This window comes from Macadamia integrifolia, chromosome 8, assembly GCF_013358625.1.
Source record: "Macadamia integrifolia cultivar HAES 741 chromosome 8, SCU_Mint_v3, whole genome shotgun sequence".
NCBI lineage: Eukaryota > Viridiplantae > Streptophyta > Magnoliopsida > Proteales > Proteaceae > Macadamia > Macadamia integrifolia.
The window spans coordinates 31,003,455-31,029,740 of record NC_056564.1 but is presented as its reverse complement, the minus strand read 5'-3'; the positions used below and the strand labels follow the sequence as shown (position 1 = coordinate 31,029,740).

General features: G+C 38.3%; 1 protein-coding gene, 1 long non-coding RNA gene and 2 other non-coding genes across 5 annotated transcripts; 3 read left to right on the top strand and 1 right to left on the bottom strand.

Annotated features, from left to right (window-relative positions):
- Window positions 1-4,012: 4,012 nt before the first annotated feature.
- Window positions 4,013-18,477, top strand: LOC122087695. 2 transcript variants are annotated; one of them, XR_006142809.1, is made up of 3 exons: window positions 4,013-4,435; window positions 16,541-16,832; window positions 18,295-18,477. It is a non-coding gene; the product is annotated as an uncharacterized LOC122087695 (long non-coding RNA). The 2 variants fall into 2 exon arrangements; XR_006142810.1 differs by lacking the exons at window positions 16,541-16,832; window positions 18,295-18,477 and adding an exon at window positions 4,661-12,006.
- Window positions 4,194-4,284, top strand: LOC122087782. The gene has a single exon (XR_006142853.1). It is a non-coding gene; the product is annotated as a small nucleolar RNA U61 (small nucleolar RNA).
- On the top strand, window positions 4,655-4,737 carry LOC122087810. Its single transcript, XR_006142875.1, has one exon. It is a non-coding gene; the product is annotated as a small nucleolar RNA SNORD36 (small nucleolar RNA).
- Window positions 18,478-23,146: 4,669 nt separating the features above from the next.
- On the bottom strand, window positions 23,147-24,928 carry LOC122087633 (peroxidase 20-like). Its single transcript, XM_042656831.1, has 4 exons — window positions 24,643-24,928; window positions 24,215-24,406; window positions 23,900-24,065; window positions 23,147-23,779 (listed from the first exon to the last, which is right to left on the bottom strand). Exons 1-4 carry the CDS (start codon window positions 24,865-24,867, stop codon window positions 23,346-23,348), a joined length of 1,017 nt encoding a protein of 338 aa, XP_042512765.1. The 5' UTR covers window positions 24,868-24,928; the 3' UTR covers window positions 23,147-23,345.
- Between the last annotated feature and the right edge of the window lie 1,358 nt (window positions 24,929-26,286).

The following is a 26,286-nucleotide window of genomic DNA, read 5'->3' as shown; positions in this document are numbered from 1 at the left end:
TTCAATGAACCAAATGAACAAGGCACTTGGTGGACATGATCCGGCCAGCCTAAAAAAATTTCGGCAAGAAACCTCTACCAGAAAAACCAAGCCACCATAGCCTAGTGAAGAAGCTGACAAATAGCCAATTTGGCTCTATGGGTGAAAGAGCGGATAGACACAGCCTCACTGACCATCCTGAAAAGAATGATAACATGTGTCAAGGCGCAAAAGGCTCCCCTCGAAACAGAAGAGTCTCCCCACAATGTAGGAGAGAAGCTAACAATAGACCCAGGGATGATTGAAATTCGAGGCACAGAAGGCTGAGCCCAGAAGATATGGCTCATGATTTCTATAACCCCCTAGAGACTTCCTTAGATCGTAAATTTAAGGAGTTGCAGGAAAAGTTTGAGCAAGCCTTGAGGGTCGAGAAAGAAATTGATGAGCTTGAGATTTTTGGAGAAACACCCTTGTCAGGAGAAATCATGCAGATACCACTCCCAACCAACTTCAAGACTCCCCCTTCCAATTGTACAATGGAACCAAAGACCCCTGGGAGCACCTACAAGCATATCAGTTGATTATCACTGTTCATGGAGCCTCGGAAGCCCTCCTGTGTAGGGTATTCTAACCTTCCCTTCAAGGCCGGCTACCACCTAGTTTTCGTGTTTGGAACCAAGATTTATACGCGTCTTCAAATAGCTCAACAAGAAGTTCCTAGATTACTTCATGGGAGCGAGGTGATTCACACGACCTCAGCTAATCTCATGGCCTTGGAGTAGAGACCGGAAGAAACTCTTCAGTAATTTGTACACAGGTTCAATCTTGAGAAGTTAGAGGTAAGGGACTGCGATCCTAGAGTAGAGCTATAGGCTTTGTACAACGGGATTTAGGATGAGTGCTTGAAATTCTCCCTCTCAAAGTCAGAACCTAAGATCTTGGCTTAACTAAGAGAAAAGATCTGCAAGTACATCAATGCTGAGGAGGTCATAGCTGATTAAAAGATCTCTAATGTCCCTAGTGATCGACGAAAATTCTGAGACTATTAGTAGGAAGAGAAAGGACGAGATGACAGGTATAAAAGACCTAAGTTCGGTAATCGGGAGGAAAGGAGAAAGGACGAGATGACAGGTATAAAAGACCTAAGTTCGATGATCGGGAGGAAAGGAGAAAAGAGTATGGAGATTACATTGCCCTTAACAACACAAGGTCCCATGTGTTGATGCACATCAGTGCTGAAAACAAGAAAAAAATGGAAGTTCCAAGGAAGATTAAGACATCGCCAGATAGTCGTGATCGACGAAAATTCTGCGACTACCACAGAGATTATGGCTACAAAGATTTATTTACCATTTGAAACCCTTACATACTCCCACCATCAGTATGGTAAAAAATAGTGGCAGCTTTGATTTCTTTAGCAAACTGATGATTTCTACTTCAATCAATTACAGAAAGGGATTCTTGAATCGAGGACTATGATTAAAGATCGTGTACTAGCCTTGCTTGCAGGAACTGAAGGAGAAGACAGATGCAATAGAAAGAGGAAGGTGGTGGTGGGCTACTACAAAGATAGAGTGTGAGGAAAACTACGCGATTAGGAATCGCGCGATTGCCCTCGTAGGGAATGAGTAAAGCATGAAACCACAGGCGACTATTTCTACCATTCACAATGGCTAAAGTTGAGAAAGAGAGAATTTGGAATTCTAGTGTCTAAAATGTGAATTGATATCAGAAGGGGAAAAAAAGAGAATACAGAGAGAGAATTTTGATTTTGGAGACTTCTACCCAGAGAAGGAAGCCTATAAATAAAGAAGAAGAAGAGAGAAAGGGATTGGAATTGAATAATATAATTGAAAGAGAAGAATTTAATATTATGACAAACATGGAGGTGATGGTTGCCTCTTCTTCAACTGTTGCTCCTGCGGAGCCCCTTTTATTTTAGGGTTAGGGATTTGGATCTATGAAATTTTTTGGACTTAGGGTACTAAGATAAACAAACACCCGCTCAACCCTCTGCAAGCATCTGTCTTCTCTTTCGCCGACACCCACGATCTTGCCATCCGAGTCATTACAATAGAAGTTGAGGACATCGTTGTTGCCTTCAATGCTAGTGTCGCCAATGGTAAAAAACCTTCTTCTCCTCCAATGGAACTCAACAACAATGCTACGGTCCTTGCCAAGATGGAAGATGGGTGAAAGGGAAACCCCTTCACCGACTACTACTTACTAATTAAGGTCAAGGGTATAAGGGTAAGTTTACATACCCATAAGGGTAGTTTGGCCATTTAGATAATATGAGACTGCTGACATCATCACTTAACGATTTAATTCTAACGGAATGGATTTATTAGAAATATTTTAATGAAAGTGAGGGATATACAAGCTCTTATTTTCACTTTTAGGGGCTACATGAAATTATTGAGATTTTTAGGGGTGGTGCAAGATTTTATTTTATTTTTTTATAATTTATTAGTGGGGGGTTGAGAAAAAAATTGGTGCCTACAGTGATGTTAATGGCGATGTTGATGATGGCTGTTGCTACTACGATTGTGGCTGTGCTTACAACACTTTGACACCTCCTTTGCTCCACCATCAAGAGACCTTTCAATGCTTCTTTTGAGCATTTCGTTCATTTGTGGCTATGGCTGTTGAAGGAGTTGCAGAGAAGTCAAGGTATTGGTTTACCTTGAAAGGATGGGTCGTTCAGGTTGTAGAAGGTATCTTCCCCTTGTTCTCTTCTTCTCCTAACGTTTCAATTTACCCTCATTTCTTCCCAAAAGCATACCCAAAAGGGTGGAACTTTGTAGAGGGATTATGTGTGAAAATTCGATAGCCACGTCACTTGACAACCCACTTTTTTTTGTTCGTACTCGACAACCCCCTTTATTTATGGATGTTTGGCTCTCCATTCTCCCACCCAGGCATCCAAAGGAGCAAAAGTTTTAGTATTTTATGGAAAACCTCACTTCTTTCCCACCTCTTGCCTTTTTCACTTTTCTCTATTAAACAAACTTGACCTTATTGACAAAAACTATTTCCCCTGATATCATTGGTGTCGCATGTAATATTTCTTCGAAAAGGGTGGCATGGGAACCTCTTCTCTTTAATTTTACTTTATCAATAAATATTTTATGGCAAAAAATCACAATCTTAATGCGGGGGCTTCTTGCGAGGCCACTAAGAGGTCGTGTAAGAGCATCAACAAGAATAAGATTTTTTATTTTCAAATGAAACCGTAGAGCCATAGAAGTAGATACCTATTGCATGGACCTACAAATCTAACTTTCAATCTTTGACAACTTTTGTTTTTTGGGTACAACTTTGACAACTTGAAAGATACGGAAGTGATGCTCATGCCACCGATAAAGCATGGGAATCCTATTTGGGCCTTATCAAAGCCACTCCATTTTGTTGATGTGCAATGCGGTGAAGCTTTGGCGGTGCGAAAAGGTTTGCTATGGGCAGTTGAAAACAACATCCGGCTCTTCCTAGTCGAATCGGATTGTGCCTATGTCATCAACCTTCTAAATTCTAGAGCGAGTAACCCACCTACAACAACTGTTCCTATTTTGTCCGATAATCTAGCTTTTGCTTCTATGATTCCAAGGTGTACATTTCTTCACATTCCAAGGGATGCGAATGGTATCGCTACATTTCTTCACATTCCAAGGGATGCGAATGGTGTCGCTAACTCCCTTGCCTGGAAAGCTGTTAGTCTAGCATATAAGACTATATAGTGACTTTCGTCTCCTTAGCTCTTGGATGCTTGTAATCTTGAGGCCTTGCTTTGCAATAAAATTTCTTAAAAAAAAAAAATAAAAATGATCATGCCACCGACAGTCATGAAAAAGCATCTTCTTCAAATATAAAGGCTGGGGGTGTAATATAGATGCGCATGACGTGATCCATTTTGGACGGTCCATAATATAGATGTCTAATGGATGGTGAATAGATAGAGGCTGGCTGGAACCCTAGACCTCAAAAGTCATAACGATTTAGGGTTTAGGTTTCTCTCTCTCTTTCTCTATCGAGATCACTCACTCATCATCTATAAATTGTAAGGACGTGGTTTACATATCCTTCACCTCAATATTCCTTCTTCTCTTAGGTCTGATATCGTCGTCTCTTCCTCTTACTATTTCTGGTTTCGAAGTCACTTTTGCTTTTCCGATTTCGTTTTCTTGAGTTTTTTTTTTTCTCCTTTCTCTAAGTTTACGCTGTGATGAACACTTTAGTGTACCAAAGACGAGGCTTTTCGGAGTCAAATCAGTGATGGTAACACAACCTCTAAGAAGTTCTGAGCGCTTCTCTATTATCTTCTGCAATTTTGAAATTAGGGTTTCTTTGTGTTACTTTTTGGCTGATTACAGTTTGTCTATCTCTTGGATTTCGTTGTGATGGGTTTGGATGGAGGAGAATGGAGTGGCGTTGATGTCTACTCGTGAATCTCGAACAGGTTCTGATCGTAATCCCCTATCCATCTCCTCAGATTTTTTCCTATTTTTAAGATTTGTAGGTATTTGTTGGATTATCTCTGTAGATTAGAAACGATTTATACGGAAGAATGAGATCTACTGAAAATCGATTATTTCTCCGATTCTGATTTTGTTTCTCTTATTCATTTAATTAAAATAGTATTTCTGATTTTTCACCCAATTTAGTTTTTTAATATTCTGAGCAGGTGATGAAAGAGATTACTTTTTAACTGAGAAATTTCAATGAAGCTTCAATTATAGAGCTTTTTAAAACTGATGCTCAGCCCCTAAGGTTCTCTTTCCTGCTTTTATTAATTTGGATCTATTTAGTTATTTTATTTTTTAAAAATTACAAAATCTTACATGGGAACAATCAGCATTCATATTTGGAATCGATGGCATCTCCCAAACCTTAAGAAACAGAATTGAGGAAAATGATGTAAATATTTTCATTTATTTATAATTTGTTGGAGTTTTTGATTCAAAAGTTTTGTTGATATTAGTTCAAAATAAAAGTTTAATTTGATTTTATGTTATTTTATTTACTTAAGAATAAGAAAAAAGAACATAGAAAATAATGAAGGTTTCATGTGAATTCATTCATGGCCAATTCAAAAGAGAATTGATAATGTGACTATGGTCACAAGAATCTTGATGAATTGCCAATGATATTCATATTTGATCTTTATTTTTCTATTATTTTTTTTTAAATCAATAAAATAATAGAAATCAATGGAACTTAATTTTTGTAATGAGATCTTCAAATCTATTGAATCAAAAACTCCAAAAAATTACAATTTTTGAAAAAATAGTATTTTTCTTCTTAATTTTAATATTAAATCTATGAAATAGATTATTTTTAATTATGAAAAGAAAATATGTAATGCATAACACTTACGGGTTTTCTTTTTTATTTAAAGCAGGCATTGGATGATAGATGTAGACTAGGATGAATTTGATTTTATTTTTACAACTTTGTAGCCACGCTATTCTTTTCATGTGTATAATTTTGTCTGTTGGTACTGAAAATCAACTCCATCATAAATCAACCCGATCATATTTGGTATGGTAATGATATTGTACTGCATATTGATACCATATCAAATATGGTTATTGAATATTCATACAACATCAAATATTGCTACTTAACCAAAAATTGATACCTTATAAGATAAGGTATTCATATCATCCCACATCTAATATTGGTATCGAATATTGAAGTGAACAAATTTGGTGTGGTATCAATATGAGGTTCTTGTATCGAATCATTATTTTATATGGTATGGGTCTTGTATTGTATTGATATTGTACCATCAATTTTTTTATTGTACCAACTATTGATACCATACATTATTGACACCCTTGTCCACTGATACCATACATGATTGACAACCTTAGCTTTGGCATTATTTGCATTAAATTATGAAATAAAATTTTGAATATTAAAGGGGTTGTCTAATTGACAATCAAGGATATGTAATCTATGGTGAAAATAAATATATCTACAAAATAAAGAGTGGTTTTGGGAGGGACTCTCCGATGCTTAAGTCAGTGTTTAAAATATTGATTTATGCACACTGACTTAGGCATCGGAGAGCTCCTCCCAGAACTTCTTTAACCTTGATTTATTTTGTAAGTATTTTCACAATTAACGTTTGGGTTTTGGCTAAGCTTCTTTGATGTGTGTAGCATAATCTTTTTGTACCCAATGGGTTTCGGTATAAATTAAAACTAGTTGATAGCTTTCCTACCAATGTCTCTTTTAACCAACGGTTTTTAGGGGACATATGTGACTAAACCAATAATATATTTTAGATATGGGTAAGATTACTGATGCCTTGTTTGGTGGGCCTTTTATTAGTGAGTGGGCAAATGAGAGCACATATAGGGGCATCAGCTTGAAAAGATTTTTTATTTCTTAAATGGTGGACCACTTAAAAATCTTGCACCAAGAACGCGGTACAGTTTATAATTGGGTAGCTCGCATGCAGTTTATAATTGGGGGTTACTTTAAATAGACTTTAATTGGTTAAGGACATATTTAAGTCTAAACGGGTTCAAATGAGCTTTAAATGTGTTTCCCTTAAAATTTTTTTTTTTGAAGTGAATGAAGACTTATTATAATTCAATTTGAATATTAAATCATTATAGTTTTATAAATATAATATATATATACGAAGGTGACCCTAATCTTTAGTAAGAGAAAAGATGAGACTATGGTTGCTTTTTAATAAAGGGGGTTGGGCTATAATGTGTTGATTTAGGTTTGGTCTATGGTCGGTAGTCTGACGGGTTAATTATGTGCATTGTGAATGCCCAAGCTTGACACGTTTATTAAGCGGGGTGGTTCAAATAGGGCTATAAATGGTCGGGCTTGATCGGTAAGCCCAAAATTGACACCCATATCTATATTACCTGTTAATTCCTACATGCTTTAAATTATATTAATTAACAATCATCCAAAATTTTAAGAACACTAAATACAAAAACGGAGTGAATCCCATTTGCGTGTTGACTTCTAGGGATAATTTATATATACCCTTCTACCGAATTGCTTTTAACAAATTAATATCTCTATAATTGAATTTATCCAAAATATCTTTTGATCTTTTGTGATTATGTATCATTTCTTCTTCTTTCCCCGTTTCCTTCTAAACATATCCTTAGTGCTATGAGTCCAGACCAACAATGGAGTTGACTTATTGAACTTAAAGTCAAACCAATATTCAAATATGGGTAAGATATTGGTGCCTCGTCATGTGCCCTTTTTTTTTTTTAGTGTGTAGGCCAATGAGAGCACATATAGGGGCATCAATATAGAAAGATCTTAAGATAGAGTTTGAATTCCCTTAATCATACGACTGGGACTTGTTTATATTTTGTAGACAACTCAATGTAGTTACACACATAAGAGTTACAGATAGAGTAGGACTATTGTGAGACTGTTACAGGACAGAGTAGGACTATTACGGGGTAATATTCCTAGCCATAGTGGCGCTAACAACTCTTGGGTAGATGTAGAAGACTTAAGTCAAAGGCTGATGTTAAGCTGAAGTGATAAGGGTTGTTGTAACGTCCTTGATATGCCCCTGCAAGCAAAGTGGCCGGGCACGGACAATGAGCTTGGCACGAACATTATTAAACCAAGAAGCAGGGAGACCCTTGGTCATGATATTTGATCTTGCGTTGGAACAAACCGAATGCAGAGCCAAGTGGAAATCTATCTCAGTGTGTTTGGTTCAGGTATGAAATAGGGGGTTGGCTACAAGGTAAGTGGCCCCAATGTTGTCACAATATAGCATTGGCGGTGGAGAAGAGATTCCAAGGTCGAGCAAGAGTTGACGTAGCCAGAGAAGCTCGGTAGTAGTTGATGGCCATACCCTTGTACTCATACTCGGTCGAGGATCGCACTACAGTGTGCTACTTCTTGGAACTCCAAGAAATGAGGTTGGGGCCAAGGTAGATGCAATAGCCATTGGTGGATCAATGCTCATCGGGATAGCCAGCCCAATCAGCATCCATGTTGGCATTAAGCTGTAGGGATGGTGAGGGCGTAGGAGAATGCCAAACTGTAGGGTATCCTTAAGATATCGTAGTATCTTTTTGACAGCGGCCCACTGCTCAGTTGTTGGATAGTGCTTAAATTGGCAAACCTAGTTGACCGAAAAGGCAATGTCTGGGCAAGTCAAGGTGAAATACTAAAGGGCAACAATGATGCTCCGGTATTGGGTAGGATCATGGAAGGTAGTAGACCCTTGGATGCAAGACAATGCGATGGTGGAGTAGGGAGTCGGCATAGGCTATTGGTTGCCCCATATTGGCCTTACAAAGGAGGTGAAAGGTGTACTTAGTTTGGGAGAGAGAGAGTCCCTCAGATGTGCAGATAGCCTCTATACAAAGGAAGAAATGGAGGTCATCTTGGTCCTTAATGGCAAATTCATTTCCAAGGGAGGTAATGAGGCCTTGGATAGCAGGGGAACCAGACCCAGTGACGATGATGTCATCAATATAGACCAAGACATAGAGAAGACAAAGCGAACATCAACGAGCAAAAAGAGAGCAGTTTCAGATGAGGAGGACTTGAAGCCTTGAGATGCCAAAAAGAAACCAAGTCAATGTGCCCAGGTGCCAGGTGCCAGGTGCCTGTTTAAGGCTAGACAATGCGTGCTTGAGGTGGCAAATTTAGTTGGGGAAGGCGGGATCTACAAAGCCTTGGGACTGGGACATGTAAACATTTCCCTGAAGCGTCCCATGTAGGAAAGCACTTTGAATGTCAAGCTGTTGAAGAACCCAACCACAAGAAACCATTATAGAGAGCATTGTATGGATTGTAGTTGGCTTGACGACCAGACTAAATGTGTCAAATAGTCAATGTCCTCTCTTTGGTGAAAGCCCTTAGCAACCAAACGGACCTTGTAACGAGCAACTGTGCCACAGAATGATGTTCAATGTGGTAAACCCATTTATTTCCAATAAGGTTCAAACTAGGGATTGGAGGGACAAGGCACCACGTCTCATTTTGCATCAACGCATTGAACTCTTCACACATGGCAGTCCGCAAATGAGGGTCTTTGCTTGCCATGGTATAGGAAGTGGTTCAACATCATAAATGGGAAGTGTGGTGAGAAGGGCATGGGAAATGGGGTGTTTGGTGGCAAGGAGGTTGAGCTTGGAGATGGGTTTATGGACACCAGCCTGAAGGCAAGTAACCATGGGGTGAGAGGGAGGTGGGGCAGATTTGGAAGGGGGAAGATTACATGTAACCGAGCAGGTGGGAATATAAGTGTTAAAGGGGGTAGGGGAAGAACAAGGCAGTGAAAGGGGGTAGTGATAAATCTAATCGGTGTTGGGAGAGGTTACAAGGAAGAGAAGAAGGGGAAGGGGTATTACATTATCTTGTGTGATCACGAGGGGAGGGCAAGCATGGGTTGGGGGAGGGGAATTACAAGTAATGGGGGTGGCATAAGGAAAAACAGATTCATCAAACAACACATGCCGAGAGATGTAAGTACGTCCGATGGTAGGGACAAAACATTTGGAGCCCTTGTGTACATTATTGTAGCCAAGGAAGCTGCATTTAGTGGACCGATACTCTTAACTTATGTCGGTTATGAGGGCGTGAGCAAGGTAACAAGCACACCCGGAAGTCTGAAGGCACAAGTTGTTAGGAGCTCGACCAAAGAGAACCTCAAAGGGAGAGTGATGCTGCAAAATTGGGGTGAGCAGCTGATTGATCAAATGTCCAGCAGTCTCAAAGGCAGGAAGCCATAGGGACATTAGAAAAAAAGCTTGAGCCATAAGTGTTAACCCAGTTTCAATGATATGGCGGTGCTTGCATTTAGCTCTTCCATTTTGTTCTGAAATGCAAGGACATGAATACTGATGGGTAATTCATTTTTGCTTGAATAAATGATCAAATATTTGATATTCACGTTCTGAATTTTACAATGGAAATGATTTTCTACTAACGTGTGAAAATTAATAAAAGTAGATAACGCCTCAAAGTGGCGAACAAGAGGAAATAACCAAGTAAATCTATTGAAGTCATCTACAAAAGAAATGTAATACTAGTAGCCCTGAGGCTAGGAGATAGGGGAGGGTCCCCAAATGTCTACATGGACCAACTGAAAAGGGGGAAGTGGCATTAGCCTTAGTCAAGGGAAAGGAGATCATATAAGACTTTTCCATCTGGAAAGATTCACGAACCGAGGAGGGGGAGGAGCCGTGGATAGGGAGTTAAGATCGAAGAGATTCTAAGCATTTTGAGGTGGGGTGGCCAAGGTGGTCATGCCAAATTGAAGCAGGTATACATTCACCAATATGGATTCCAGTTGTGGGTTTGAGAGAAGATTTGGTGATGATGGTAGGCCTAGAAGATGGTACAGTCATCCTTAGTCGTTCCCTAGAGCGGAACCGTCCTTGTGCAAGGATCCTTCACATAGAAACAATGAGGGTGAACTTCTAAAATAGACATTATTATCACCTATGAAGCGACAGACAGAGAGTTGGTTATTGATTATGTGAGGGACATGTAACACATCATGAAGACGAAAATCGCAAGTAGAAGAGGGAATCTGAGAAATACCGATGTGTTTGATATGCAAACTTTCCCTGTTGCCGACTTGCCGACTTGCCGACCTGCACTTAGTCAGAACCAGTGTATGGAGAGTGAAGATTCAGATTGCTAAGATCAGTTATGAGATGATGAGTGGCGTCCAAATCGGGATACCAAGCTGAGTCATAGGCAGTGGAGGGAATCGCAAGCAGAGCATGGGGAGGAGCTGGAGAAGATTGGAAGCTCGGGTTGACTCTATTGTAGCAGGAGAGAGCGGAGTGGTTCCCATGAGCATAGATTTGATAGAGATTGGAAGACCCAGAGGAGGGTTAACTGCCTTGCTGTTGAGAGGAACTGCGGCCACGCTGATTGTTTAACCGATGGCCAGTGTTGGTGTCCTTAGTGGTGCTATTAGGACTAGCAGGTAGCGGCAATGGCTTCGGTTGTGGGAAGGTCCAAAAGTGGGGAGAGTTGCTCCTTGAGAATCTCTTAGTTGAGGAGTAGCCTAGTGAAGTCATTCAAAGACGAGGGATCCAAACACGTAGTAACAGATGTGGCGAATGAATAATAGTTTGAACCAAGACCAAGAAGAATATTGAGTATCACGTCGGGTTCAAAGACTGGATGAGCAACGATAGTAAGATGGTTTAGGATTTCCTTCACTCGTCGGACATAGTCAGACATGGACAGAGTGACCTTTTTAATCTGAAAAAGTTGTTACTTATGCTGCATGATGCGTGCCTGTGATTGCGAAGCATAGATGCGCTCCAGTGTAGTCCAATCACCATGAGAAGTGGGAATGCCAATAATGTGGGCGAGGGAATGATTGGTGAGGGAAGAGATGATCCAGCTGAGGATGATCTGGTCCTGGCGACGCCATTGGGTGTAAGCCGGGTTATCAATGAGGAGAGTAGTGAAGGATAAAGAAGCGGGAGGGAGAGTCTTGGGTGGGCAAGCAAGAACGCCGTCAATGTATCCATATAAATCATCTACATAGAGAAGGGGAAGAAATTAGGACTTCTATAAAATATAATTGGACCAATCTAGTTTCCCTGGGAGTAGGGAAATGATATTTATAGGAGAGATAAGGTTGGGAGATGATGTGGTGGTGGAGGAGGTTAGGGAAGAATTAGAGGAGGTCATGACCGATGAGGACTTGTGTCAATGGCTCTGATACCATGAAAGATCTTAAGATAGAGTTTGGTTTCCCTTAGTCATATGACTGGGACTTGTATTGTATTTATAGACAGCTCAATGTAGTTACACAGATAAGAGTTACAAATAGAGTAGGATTATTGTGAGATTGTTAAAGAATAGAGTATGACTGTTATAGGATAATATTCCTAGCTATAGTGGTGCTAACAAATCTTGGGTACATTAGAAGACTCAGTCAAAGGCTGATATTGAGTTGGAGTGATAAGGGTTGTTGCAGTGTCCTTGCTAGGAACCATCTTTATTAAATGTCACTCTCAGTGGTAAAACTTGTCCTTAATTTCCTCTACTTTCTCATTCTCTCTGTGTCTCTCTTGTGTCTTCTGAAAAACTCTGGGCTTTCACAATCTTACTTTAAAGTGTTCTTTCTATTAATTTAAGGGATTTGACAGTAGTTGAAATGTTGTTTGAAACAACTCCAATTTTCTACAACAACTGAATTCATGTCCTTCAATCCAGATCATCCTTACAATGAGTATTGGCAAGAGTCTTCAATTAGACCAGTGATGATACCAGTCTATCTAATTAGGGTTGCCATTTACTATAGTGACCTATAGTGGCCAGTCCTTACCCTCCCTCCCCAATTAAGGTGTCATCTTATTAGTCAGATAATCCTATTTATCAAATTATTTCTCTCCAGTTCATTAAACGTCCGTTGCTTATTTAGTAAGCTGCGAGCACTTCAACAAATTTATGTAAAGTTTCTCCTGTCGCAAGACTTCCAGTACACATTGTACAATGATTCAGGTGTTCATTCTCATCCACACTAACAATTAGAATGTCGCAATAAATGACTAAAATTTGCTAATGAATGGCCGAAGCACCTGATTCATCATCCTCATGAAAGTGTTAGGGGCATTTGATAGGCCAAATGGCATCACCAACCATTAATATAACCCATCCCTCATCTTAAAGGTGGTTTTTCATTCATCCCCCGGTCGGATTCTAATCTGATGATAACCATTTCTCAGATCAATCTTTGAAAACACATGCGATCCAAACAACATATCTAACATGTCATCCAATCGTGGGATTGGAAATCGATATTTGATGGTAATTTTGTTGATGGCCCGACTATCAACGCACATTCGTCAGGTGCAATCCTTCTTTGAGGTAAAGAGATCGAGCAGGCACAGCACAAGGGCTCATACTCTCCTTGACAAGTCCCTTTTTAATCAGCTCGTTAACCTGTCTACTTAACTCTTCATGCTCCGATGAGTCATCCAATAAGCAGCTTGATTCGGAAGAGAAGATCCTGAGATTAGATCGATCTGATGTGGAATGTCCCTCATGGGTGGTAATCTCGTTGGTAACTCTTATGAGCTAAGTTCAGCGAATTGTTCAAGCACTTTGCTAACCTTAGAAGGTATAGGCGTGCCCTTAATTAGGAGTAGGGCTAGTATCTTTAGTCAAACGGGCATAAACTACCTCTATTTCTTGAGCTTCCATTTCAAAATTTTGCCTAGTCAGCAAATTCTTAGCTTTCATTCCATTTGTTTGGCTTGTCACACTAATGACACCTTCCAATAAAATAAAACAGACACTCACTCACCTTGTTTCTCATACCCCTATGCGATAGACTCCCAATCAAAGTCACGTCCCCACTGATGATTTTGGTTCCTAATTCACAGTGTATTTAAATATGATATTTATCAGTAGCAACCCTATTCCAATATGTTTATTTTAATTGCAATCCCATTTTTTCAGGTTCTAATTGGATTTCCTCTACTATATAGTCCTTTGTTCCTGACCTTCTACTAATAGGATCACCCATCAGGGAAGTCTTAATGGGTCCCACACAGGATTATGAGACCTTTGAACTCAACATAATCACTCTGGGTACTGTGGTCCCAGACAGTTTTTCCTTACTACAAAAGGTCAATTCTTGTCAAAATGATGTTAACAGACCCAAATTATGTGTATGAGTTAACTGTCACATGTAAGGGTCCATTCTGCACTCTGGGACCTTCAACAGAAGGTTGGTGGGACAGCCACCAGCTGGCCGATAGAACCCACTGTTGCCCTCTTTTTCTATAGAATTCGATTATGCCAGTGATCCTATTGTATACTGTTATATTCAAATTAAGTGTAACTCCTCTTATGTGGTTCCAATTAGACTTGTTGAGTCTAAGTACATGGTTTATGCTCCTTACTGACCCATTTTTGGGGTGTAATTGAGGGTATTTAGGGCTGACAAATTAGGAGTGATTATAGGCGGTTACAATCTTAGGATTGATGTTCTAACCCCAATTAGGCTGATAGCAGAATTCCAGGAAAGAAGTTAGCTAATTGAACAAAATTTTGTCCTAGGGTTTTGGCAGACTGCTACTCACTTAGTCCTAATTCAGTCCCAATTTTATAATTTCCTTGGAAATAGGGATAGGTTTTCTGCAAATTGGATAGGTTTTCTACAAATTGGACCCTAGAATCCCCTCTAAAATTGGGGCTTGCTCTATTGGGCAGCAATCTAGTTCATAGAGATTCCCTGGAATCCCTTATTGGACAAAACCTTAGACCTATTAGGGATATGCCCACACTCCTATAGTTGATTTTGATGATAACAAACATATAAAGGTATTTCACAATTTGCCTTTAAGTATTATTTTGTAGAGATTTCATATCAAAGATCGAATTTGATGAATGAAAGGAAGAAATGAAGATTGAAGTCATCAAATGAGGACTATCAACAAGTTGGTATCAATACTTGAAGAAGGTATCAAAAGAATTCAAGCTTCAAGATGTCAAGACATGAAGCTCGAAGACTTGAAATTGCAAACAAAAAGAAAAGAAGATGAAGTGCCAAAGAGTAGAAGGTTCAAGTGAAGAAGACACTTGAAGAAGACGACCACTAGGATAGATTGGTCATTTTTAAGGTAATTTGTAACCTTCATATATATATATATATATATATATGCACTCACCACATGCATGTGCATTGCATCATACTAGAATGACCATAGAGCATATCTTGACCAAGTATGGAAAGTCTCTAAGTGGTGAGCAACATATTAGGAAAAATGTGTTATAGTGAAATTCTGTAAAAACCACATTAACTTGACTCAATGGCATTTTGGATAATATTAGAGTCGGTATCAGGAGATGAAACCTTCATAGAGGTTGTAGGAAATTGAGTCATGATTCAAACACAACTGATTTCAGGTCAATCCAAAGTCATACCGAAAAGTTATGATCAAAACACTGATGGCTAGTTAGTATGACAATATTCTGTCAAAATAGTCTGTCATGTTGGCGATTGACCGACTGGAAGCCCCGATCGATCGGAACTGTCTGAGACCATATCTGACGGTCGGAGAAAAGTCTTGGTCAACCGGTGACTGCCTAAAAGTACCCCAACGACTATATTTTACCTCAACGGCTCTTAGCGGTCGATCGGCTACTGATGGCGATCGATCGATGGACCCAGAATATGACCATTTAAGTGAGATTTACTACCTAAAATATTCTCCTAAGCTCACCTATAAATACCTCTAATGCTACTCATTAATTAACAAGTAATCTTAACTTTGGAGAAGCATTATTTGAGCATTAGAAGTGAGAATTGGTCTACACCATTTCTTGAGTTTAAGTTCTTCATTTTACATTCAAGAAGAACTCAAGCCCATCTACAAGTCTTCATCTACATCTTAGCATTTATATTACAAGCATCAAGAAGAGTTCAAAATGTGCATTCATTCTATCATCATTGCATATTTCATTTGTACCACACCGGAGGTAATCCACTTTTATTCCACTTCTCCATTTTCTATTTTACATTAAGTCTAGACTGTACTTAGGCTTGTGTAAGGACCCTCTCATCCTTAAGAGATTGTAAGGATCCTCTTATCCTTAAAAGAGTGTAAGGTGCCTCTCTACCTTAAAGGAAATTGTAAGGTGACTCTCTACCTGCAAAGGAGATTGTAAAGGTGCCTCTCTGCCTCTAAAGGGGATTTATAAGGATACTCTTATCCATGAAAAATATTGTAAATATTTTCTTCCCTACCTATTGTACTGAAAGGGAGAACTAGTGGAATACCTTGCAAGAGGATTCTTATAGGGAGTGGACTAGAATCGGATTGAGTCAAACCACTGTATATCTTGTGTTGTGTGATTATGCATATTTTACTTATTCCGCATCATTTTTAATTTACAATTACACTTGGGACCTGTACATCGAAAAGAGTTAAAATTTCCACTAGTATAACCTATTTACCCCTCTAAATTATTTCAATTGGTATCAGAGCAGGAGCTCAATATATAAGACTAATTTATCTTAAAGTGAGTCAAAGACTATGACCACATTTAATCGACCACCTGAAAGAATGGATGCATCTAGGTCTCCATAGTTCAATGGAGAAAAATTCTCCTTCTGAAAATGTAGATTTAAGAATTTTATTTGTGGATATAGTTTTCTTGTTTGGAGAACTATAGAAAGAGGACCATATGTCATCACCAAAATTATAAATGAAAAGGCGGCGCCAAAGGAGGAATCATAATTGACAGTCGATGATCTAGTACTTCTTCAATACAATTTCAGGGCTCTCACCTATCTTCAATGTGCTTTAAATGAGGAAGAATTCAACAGAGTAAGTATGTGTGAAAACGCCAAAGAAATTTGGGATACACTTATAGTAATATATGAAGGTACTACAAAGGTAAGAGAAAGAAAAGTAAACATGCTTATACAAGAATATGAATTATTTGAAATGCATGAATATGAAAATATTTCTAATATGTTTACTAAATTTACTAATATTATAAATTCCTTGAAAGGACTTGGTAAGGCTTACACTAACTCTGAGATGGCTAAAAAAATTCTTAGGTCACTACCTACCAAGTGGAAACCAAAGACGACTGCTATCAATGAAGCCCAAGACTTGAACGAGATAAGTCTATATGAATTAATGGGCTCACTTCTTACCCATGAAAAGGATTTCTATGAAGAATTCAAGGAAGCACATCCTAAATTCATTGCTTTCAAAGCATCTAAAGAATTGGATGAAGAAAGTGAAGAAGAAAATGATGAGGAAGTCTCATCGGATGAAGATAAAAGTGACTCCGATGAAGAAGTCACAGACCTTGCCTTAATGGCTCATGGAGATAAAGAACAAGAGGTAAGTTCTCAATCTCATTATTTATATACTTCAAATAATGAATCTAATGATGATGATCTTCAACAAGCTTTTGAAGCTTTATATGAAGAAATCTTGAAACTTGAGACTGAAAAGTCTAATTTGGAAAATGAGGTTCTTTTTCTCAACAAGAGGATAGAATTCTTGACATCTAAGATGTATGAACTCGAGGAGGATAACTCAAAGTTAACTATCATATTTCATACATTTACTAAAGGTCAAAAGACTTTGGATACATTATTAGGATCCCAATGCAAAAGTCCTCAAGACAAAAAAGGACTTGGCTATGATGGTAGAACCTCACCTCAAGGGAAAGAAAAAGAAAATGTAGTTTCTCCAAAGAGAAGAAATCCCCATTATGACCAAAGGCAAGTTCCAAAAAGGAATAGCATCCATTATGCATATTATTACACTCCCTCCAAGAGGCATGATAGACCTCAAAAAAATTTCAAATCTCAAAGGGATTTCAGACCATATACTCCCTATTGACCACAAACACATCATATGTCACATACTCCACAACAATCATATGCACCACAAAGGCCTTATCCACTTTATAGATCATATAAGACTCAAAGAGATTTTAAATCTTATAAGCCACCTACACATTATGAAATATATGATTCACAAAGGGCATACACACCATTTAGACCTCACACACCCAAAAGAGTTTGGAAACCAAAGGGATATTTTGATCGTAACATGGATGGACCCATGAGATTATGGGGACCAATATATGCTTGATTATATTGGATTAAAGAGCCAAAGTAAAAGATGGATAATGCATTGATGGTTGTTTTGGTACCATTAGAAAAGGGATGAAATATCCTTCTCCAAAAGGTTCTCTAATAGATATATTTACTAGAAAATTTGAAACACTAGAATGTTTGTCAAAATTGGCAATGATTGGCATCATCAACCATTTTAGAATTTTTAATGGTCTATCTTGCTTGAATGTATGTTAGCTTCATTGACATCTATTGTATATTTTTAAGGGGAGCTTCACCTTAATACTCGTTATTTGAATGCATTTTTACATGAAGCATATGCTTAGGGGGAGCATGTCTTAGTCTTGATTACATGCTTATTTTTTTCTCTTAAGCATACCCTTGGGGGGGCTATTTTGCCCACACTCCTTGTCAAGGTTAAAACGGGGGAAAGACAATATAGAGATTTTTAATACCCCACTTTTTGCTATTGACAAAGGGGGAGAAATTGTGAAAAAATTCTCTAATTTATTGATAATTGATTATTTATTTTATCTGAGAATTATCTGTTTGTCATCATCAAAAAATGGGAGATTGTTAGGGATATGCCCACACTCCTATAGTTGGTTTTGATGATAACAAACATATAAAGGTATTTTACAATTTGCCTTCAAGTATTGTTTTGTAGAGACTTCATATCAAATATCGAATTTGATGAATGAAATGAATAAATGAAGATTGAAGTCATCAAATGAGGAGTATCAACAAGTTGGTATAAATACTTGAAGAAGGTACCAGAAGAATTCAAGCTTCAAGATGTCAAGACATAAAGCTCAAAGACTTGGAATTGTAAACAAAAAGAAAAGAAGATGAAGTGCCAAAGAGTGGAAGGTTCAAGTGAAGAAGAAGACCACTAGGATAGATTAGTCATTTTTAATGTAATTTGTAACTTCCACACACACATATATATATATATATATATATGCACTCACCACATGCATGTGCACTGCATCATACTAGAATGACCATAGAGCATATCTTGACCAAGTATGAAAAGTCTCTAAGTGGTGAAAAACATATTAGGAAAAATATGTTCTAATGAAATTATGTGAAAACCACATTAACCTGACTCAATGGCATTTTGGATAATATTAGAGTTAGTATCAGGAGATAAAACTTTCATAGAAGTTGTAGGAAATTGAGTCACAATTCTAATGCAACTAATTTCAGGTCAATCCAAAGTCGGACAAAAAAGTTATGATCAAAACAGAGTCTGTCATGTTGGCGGTCGACCGGTTGGAAGCGCTGATCGATCGAAACTATCGAGATCATATCCGATCAATCGGTGGAAAGTCTCAATCGACCGGTGACTACTTGGAAGTTCCCAATGGTTATATTTTGCCTCAACGGCTCTTGGGGGTCGATCAGCTACCGATGGCGGTCAACCGATGGACCTAGAATATGACCATTTAAGTGAGATTTACTGCCTAAAATGTTCTCCTAAGCTTACCTATAAATACCTCTAATGCTACTCGTTAATTAACAATTAATCTCAACTTTGGAGAAGCATTATTTGAGCATTAGAAGTGAGAATTGGTCTACACCATTTCTTGAGTTTAAGTTCTTCATTTTACATTCAAGAGGAACTTAAGACCATGTACAAGTCTTCATCTACATCTTGGCATTTACATTAAAAGCATCAAGAAGACTTCAAAAGGTGCATTCATTCTATCATCATTGCATATTTCATTTGCTCCACATCGGAGGTAATCCACTTTTATTCTACTTTTCCATTTTTTATTTTACATTAAGTCTAAACTGTACTTAGGCTTGTGTAAGGAGCCTCTCATCCTTAAGAGATTGTAAGGATCCTCTTATCCTTAAAAGAGTGTAAGGTGCCTCTCTACCTGCAAAGGAGATTGTAAAGACGCCTCTCTACCTGTAAAGGGGATTTGTAAGGATACACTTATCCGTGAAAAAGATTGTAAAGATTTTCTTCCCTACCTATCGTACTGAAAGAGAGAACTAGTGGAATACCTTACAAGAGAATTTTATAGGGAGTGGACTAGACTCAGATTGATTCGAACCACTATATATCTTGTGTTGTGTGATTGTGCATATTTTACTTGTTCTGCATCGTTTTTAATTTACAATCACACTTGGGACCTATACATTGGAAAGAATTAAAATTTTCACTAGTATAACCTATTCACCCCCCCCTCTAGGTTATTTCAAAACCCTACTTACCCATTTCAATGTAACCATCAAAATTTCCTACTGTACTAGATAGTAGCACTCACCTGTGGACAGTGCTAGTCCAGTAGCAGTCTCAAGTGAAAAAACTCTCTCCCAATTTCTTCTTCTTCCTTCCTTTCCTTCTCCTTCCTTCTTATTCTTCCCTGTTCTTCCTTCTTCTTCTTACTGTATTAGCATTAGAAACTGGTTAGAAATGAGTAAATCCCCACCCTAAGGATATTTATAGCCTAGCCTAAACAGTGCTAAGGCCCTTAGGACTGTTTGGGCTAGAGCCTCTTTAATAACCCATTACACATAATTTAGGTTATTATTTTATTCCTTAACCTATGCATCTTTGCTCTCAGAGGTAAAAGGTGAATTGGGACCCCCCAAACATGCCTCTATTTATGGGCAAGTGGGTAGAAATTTTTCTGTGAGCAAGTAGGCCCCACATATCAAAACCCAAAAAATCTGCATTCTGGCAGTCCCACCAACTAGCCAGTTGGATCTACCGGTCGTAGCCTTTTTAGCCAATTTGGGGCTGTGCTAGGGTCTAAGATGTCCTATCCCATCTAAATTGAAAATTTACCTGTATGCCCATGTTTCTTGATCGGTTCTCCAATGGTACTGGTAGGCTGGACATCAACAAGTGGGATCATCTTTGCCTTTGTGGCACTCCAGTATTGCCAACCATGCAAGGGATGCCTTTCTCTCCTCTGCCTCTTTACCTGAACATAGAGTAGGGTTAAATCAAATTAGGGTGTTACAAGAAAGAGCTGGTACAGAAAAACCTTTTGTATGAGTTTCAAAATGGTAAATTTAGGTAGAGTAGACTGATGATCCTATAGTCATTTGGCCGGCAATTGAAAGAAAAAGCTTACATATGCTCCCCCTATTACAGTCCCATCTCTCTCCAAACCTAACATGGAGGCAACTTCATAAACGAAAAAGAAAGTCTTTCAGCCCCTAGGGTGGTCGTAAATCACCTAAACAACAAAGACAAGGCTTCATGTGCCCTAGCAAGAAAACCAAAACTCAACAATTGGGTGCTAACACCCTTTTATATGTGTCAACAATTGAGAATTGTCGAGGTATTTGAGCAAGTAGGTGTAATCCATGGAATTGAAGAAAATATCAAAATGAAAGTTTAGACAATAAGAACTATAATTATATGAAAAAAACAAAACACCCTCTTTTTGTAGTTCTTATGATACACTTGGAGATTTTAGGTGCAATTACATCTTGAACTACTTTCTTATCTAATTCATTTTGATTGAATGATCTGTTCAATAACTTATGCACCTTGTCCTTCTGCTTGTAGTCATTCACGCAGGATGGAATTCTATGTATGTAAATAAAAAAAGACAATAAGAATAAAACGAATTAGGCTCCGTTTGGTATCATTCTAAAAAAAAGTTTTTGGAGTTTTTTCATTCTATTGGAACAAAAAAAAGGAATAAAGTGTTTGGTGCACTTATGGTCTGTTTCTATTTTTTTTTTTTGAACAAAAAGTGAAAAAAAAAAAAAAACTGAAAAAACAAGATTGGACGGAACTCCCTTTGGAGTTTCATCTTCCCAGTTTCGTTCCATTTTACAAAAAAAAGGAACTATCGTTCCCGATAAAAATCTAAAATGTTGAAACACCATTTTTTCGTTTAAAAATGGCATTTTGACACAGAAACTGAAATTTTTGTTTTTGACATGAAATGTCATTTCTGGAACAGAAACGATACGAAACGAAGCCTTATCTTCTCACTTTACTAAGGGTGCTTGAGGTTCAATTCACCAACTAGGGGTGTCAATTCTGAGCCCGCATTGGTTGGCCCAATTGAACCTGACACATTTATGGCATGACCTGGACTGGCCCGATTAATAAAGTCCGACACGTTTTTTAAACGGGGGTTCACGGTGCAAGTAGCTAACCCGTCGGGCTCCCGATCGAACCGACACGTTTTTATGCATGATTTGAACCAACTCGTTGTAGCCTGACTCAACCCGATCCCCTTTAATACTACATAAAATTCCTATTTTGCCACTACTAGTAACAAACAAATTAAGTTTTCTTATCCTTTGCTTTGTAATAGGATTTGATTTAATTAAGTTTTATTTTGTAAGTTGTAAAGGTAATAATCTCTTTTTTATCTTTGTAAGAACAACCATAATCTCATATCATTTTTCTTTTTAATTGTAGATTTGCCTCACATATTTTTGGGCATTCAACCAACTTAAGAAAAGAATTTTAGGGTAGGCATGTTTAAAGCCCGTTTAGACTTAAATAGGTCCGTAGCCCGGTTAAGATCCGTTTGAGGAAGTCCGATTAAAGCCTGACATCGACCGGCCCGATTATAAACCATACCATACCCCCCAAAGCTAGACCCATTTACTTAAACGGGCGTTCACAGTTCAAGGCTTTCAAGTGGTCAAGCTCGATTAAGTCCGATCAAGACCGACCTGGCTCAACCGATTGACACCCCTGACACCAACCTTATTTAATCAAAGGGTTACATATTTGGTTTCAGTTCAAATGGAAATAAAATATCAATGATTGACCTAAATAGGACAACATGATATGGCCATGGAGGATTTTTAAACTGAACCATTTATTCACCTCACTTCAATAAAAATATACTTGTCTGGTACCAGGGCTCAATCCTGGTTTGAGGTCTATGGGCTGGCCATAACTGCACACAGTATCTGAAATCCTACATTACAATATGACTCTGTGCCACCCATATTTTGATTGTAAATGGTTCACAATCCAAAAACAAATGAAGTAGTAAGTGCAGTAGGTAATTAACAATTTTGAATTGTCAAAATTTTGATTAACAAGTAAGAAATTCACAGCTTTCCTCCATATTTGAAATGGCCAAATTAACCTTTCCAATTAGTTATTTGCTTTGGGCTTTCAGTGTTTTTACTGGTCCAGTTATGGTGTTTGGCTGGAACGGGAGAAAAGACAGGAAATAAATAAATAAATAAAATAAGGGGAGTGGTTCTTTGTCAGTGAGCGCTGGTGTAGCTATCTCTTCTCTCCAAAATAGGGGTAGATGTGTCTTTTCACATCGGAATGCTGGTGTAGGCCATGCTCCCAAACAGAGTTTTTTTTTCAAAAAAAAAAGGGTAGGGGATTGCTGCCAGGCTGTGTGGCCACTGCATCAGTGCTTTTTTTGGTGAGGGTGGGGTGGGGTGGGGAATGAGCATCAATAGGGGTGAGATTTCACATTTCAAGGAGTGTGTGCATCATTTCATCCCCCTCGGTATCTCCAGGGCACAGGAGCCATGTAGCCTAGCAGGAATCGCTCTCCATAAAAAAAGCATTTCTCTTGATCATTCAATAAGAAAAACAAATGGAAGTGATGACAAACGCCACCTTAGAACCGATTCAATATTTCAATTCACAGATTCAATTCACTTGTTCAAATCCTAAAATTATAGCAAGGAGTATTATGGGATTATATTGCTTTTCTACGAAGATGATAAATGGAAATACATCAAGATTAGGTTTATATCCTTATAGCTTACTAGGTATTAACACAATCTCCTAAGGTGTCTCCTATTTGGAGGGAGTTGCAGAGTTCACAAACCGGCAATTCCGCCGGATCTCTCCCTGCTCTCCGGTGAGCACATTGATGCTTCCCATCTTAATCATTGACTTCACAAATGACTTGAAGAATAGTCGTTGATCAGAGGCAAACGACCACACTTGCTTCACTATGTGGCCTTCATGGTCTTGAGTTATTAGTACATTGTCACTTCCTAACAACCCTTTTCCTTGAAGAAGATTGATATAGTATTTGTTGTCGAATCTCGCCGAAGTAATGAAATCAAGTGGTACTACTGCATCGTCTCTCCTTGATCTAGGACAAAAGGATCTTAACATTCCATTGAAGATCTTATATCTCTTGTAATAATCATACTCTTCCTCCATATTGTTATAGATCCTCTGCCGGAAACTTGTACATCGCGATTTTCCAATTGTATGACTACCTAAACATATAATGTAATCACTCTCAAACTGCCTTGAAATGGGTATTCAATTTTCAGCTTATTTAGTTGCAAGATTGAACATGTAGATTGAGTAACTTAAGTATTGTCCTATGACATTACCTGAAAGAGCAACCAAGTCCCAGATGTCAAGACCTTGTGCTTGAAAACTTGCGATGAGAGTGTCTAAGGAAGAATTAGGTGCTGGTATGAACTGGTTGGCACCATTAAAGCTTGCTTTCAGAGAATCCTTCCTCCCTAGCCCTACTTCCCACCTTGGGCCACCTCTCTTTGGAGAAAGAAAGAACACATCAAACATTGGAAAGGAAGATTTAAGCATCTTAAATCACAACTGAAGTAACTCACACAGAGAAAACTAGTTGGTCATGAGTGAAGGTCAAGCGCCCACAGTTTATGATGAGGGAGAGAGATTTATACCAATTCAACGGCATCGCGAGCAATGAGAGCAAGAATATCAGCACAAGAAACAGTACAAGGACATGCATGTTCCAAGATGGCCTTAATCTCATCAATGACCTCAAATCCTCTTGCTGAATTGAGGTTGGGCCCTGCTTGCTTCTCACTTTGTATGTCTCCATAGCTGTCCAAGAGAACTGATGCATCACAACCCTGCTAACACCAGAGATTATGAGAATAAAACCAACCTTGTGGGCATAGTTGGTTTGTAAACAAACTCAAGTGCCAATTTGATCACTAACAAACATAACCCCATCCCCTTCCCCCCTAAAATACCATTTGCATGAATTGTGAATGGCAACATCATATATAAAAAGCATTCCATATTTGAAAAAAAAATAATTGGTTTAGAGAGAATGATCAGTTAAGTGTTGTAGAAATTGCTATACCATGACAAAGCAATCATGGAAATGCAAGCGAAGCAGGGAAGCCGCCATCCGAGGTTCCTTAAGTACAGCAACCTCGACGTTACGCCTCACAATCTCCTCTGCAAGTGGGCATGATTCTTTGTAGTAATCGAAATAAAGAAGCCCGCCATTGTAATTTGAATCCGCCATGGCACCGTGCAGGAAGAGCAAAGCTAATATCATTAAAGAAGACTTAATAACCTCCATTAATGGAGAAAAGCAAACTAAAACAGAGAAAGCCAAGAAGCCTATGAAATTGAGTGGGACTACACAAAGATGTGTAGGCTTACATTAAAACCCATATTTATAGATACTAACCTATATTCTCTATGTCATTCATTCTTGTTAGTCATAACCAACTTCTGTCAGATCAAGTTTCCTTTATTCTTTCCTGTAATTTATAAATATGCTTCTTCTGATCAAGGTTGATACAACTAACACAACCTAATGCTTTGCTATATATTTAGAATCAATTTGAAATATCTCAAGGGATAAGGCAGCCAGCGGTGGGTCCCACGCCGTAATTGATGTGATTAAGAAACAAATGACCAAATAAAATGATCTTAAATTCTTTGATCCAGTCATTTTTATTGAAATTTGTCAAGCTGAGGTAAGACTTAGCTTCTTGAAATAATATAAACTGAAGGAGAAAAGAAACAATTACTCCAGCTTTAAGCTTTCAACTGAGCAGAGCTTTATTATTTTTGTTTCATAAAAACAAATGGTTTACAATTCTTGCCTAATTCACCAAAACTAATGACTTTTTACATAACCCAAATGGTTCACGCTTTCCCACTTTTCTTTCCCAAATGACCAGAAGGGTATCTATGTAAATAAGTTAACACTGACTCAAAAACGGTTGCAAGTTGCCAAATTTAATGCTCCACTCAAAACCTGTTCTTCTCATTGAAATCCCTCACTCATTACACTAGGAACTTTCCAAACCATAAAAGGTCAAATTAATGGGTCTTACGATCCATGCACTGTTCTAAGTGTTGATATCGTATTAGTATCGCCTGAACCTGATACAGATCGATAGATATAGCCAAAAAGTGGAATTCTTTTAGCGAAATAATGACTTTTCGATATTGAATTTAACCGATTCAACCGATACATGTGTGGGTTATCCATATCGTTATCGCCTGAGACCCATGTAGTCCAAAACCCAAGAAGCCTTCTTAAATGAAGTATAACGTTGCAATTAATGGATTACTGCAAGCATTCCAAATCCATTTGAATAAGTTATCACAATTGATCAATCCAGAAAATGGGCTGTCACTTGAACTTCCAGATTCTGTTAATTTTCAATCAAGCAGCTCCCTACACCAGTACAGGAGCATCTGTGTCTGCCTTTCTCCATGAAAATTTGATTCCAAAACTTAAGTGGGGCCTGTACTATTACTCACTTTTTCTGTATGTGCCTTCCTCAAGTCATCTACAATTATTTGACTTACTCTTCCTAATCTTTCTTTCTTTGGCTTTAAACAAGCCTTAATAGCCTTTCATCTGATACTTATTTAAAATCCTCACTTTCTCATTATTATATGTTAAAGCTGAGAGAGAGAGAGCTAATTCTTTGGCTTTAAACAAGCCTTAATAGCCTATTGGGGAGGGGGGTGGTCTGCA

What these genes read in the sequence shown, in the direction of transcription:
- LOC122087633 (XM_042656831.1), bottom strand. Translation starts at nt 24,867, where the DNA reads ATGGAGGTTATTAAGTCTTCTTTAATGATATTAGCTTTGCTCTTCCTG. An exon ending in TCCATGATTGCTTTGTCATG is followed by an intron (nt 24,407 to 24,642) that starts GTATAGCAATTT and finishes TGGTGTTAGCAG; the next exon opens with GGTTGTGATGCATCAGTTCT. An exon ending in GGACTTGGTTGCTCTTTCAG is followed by an intron (nt 23,780 to 23,899) that starts GTAATGTCATAG and finishes TTATATGTTTAG; the next exon opens with GTAGTCATACAATTGGAAAA.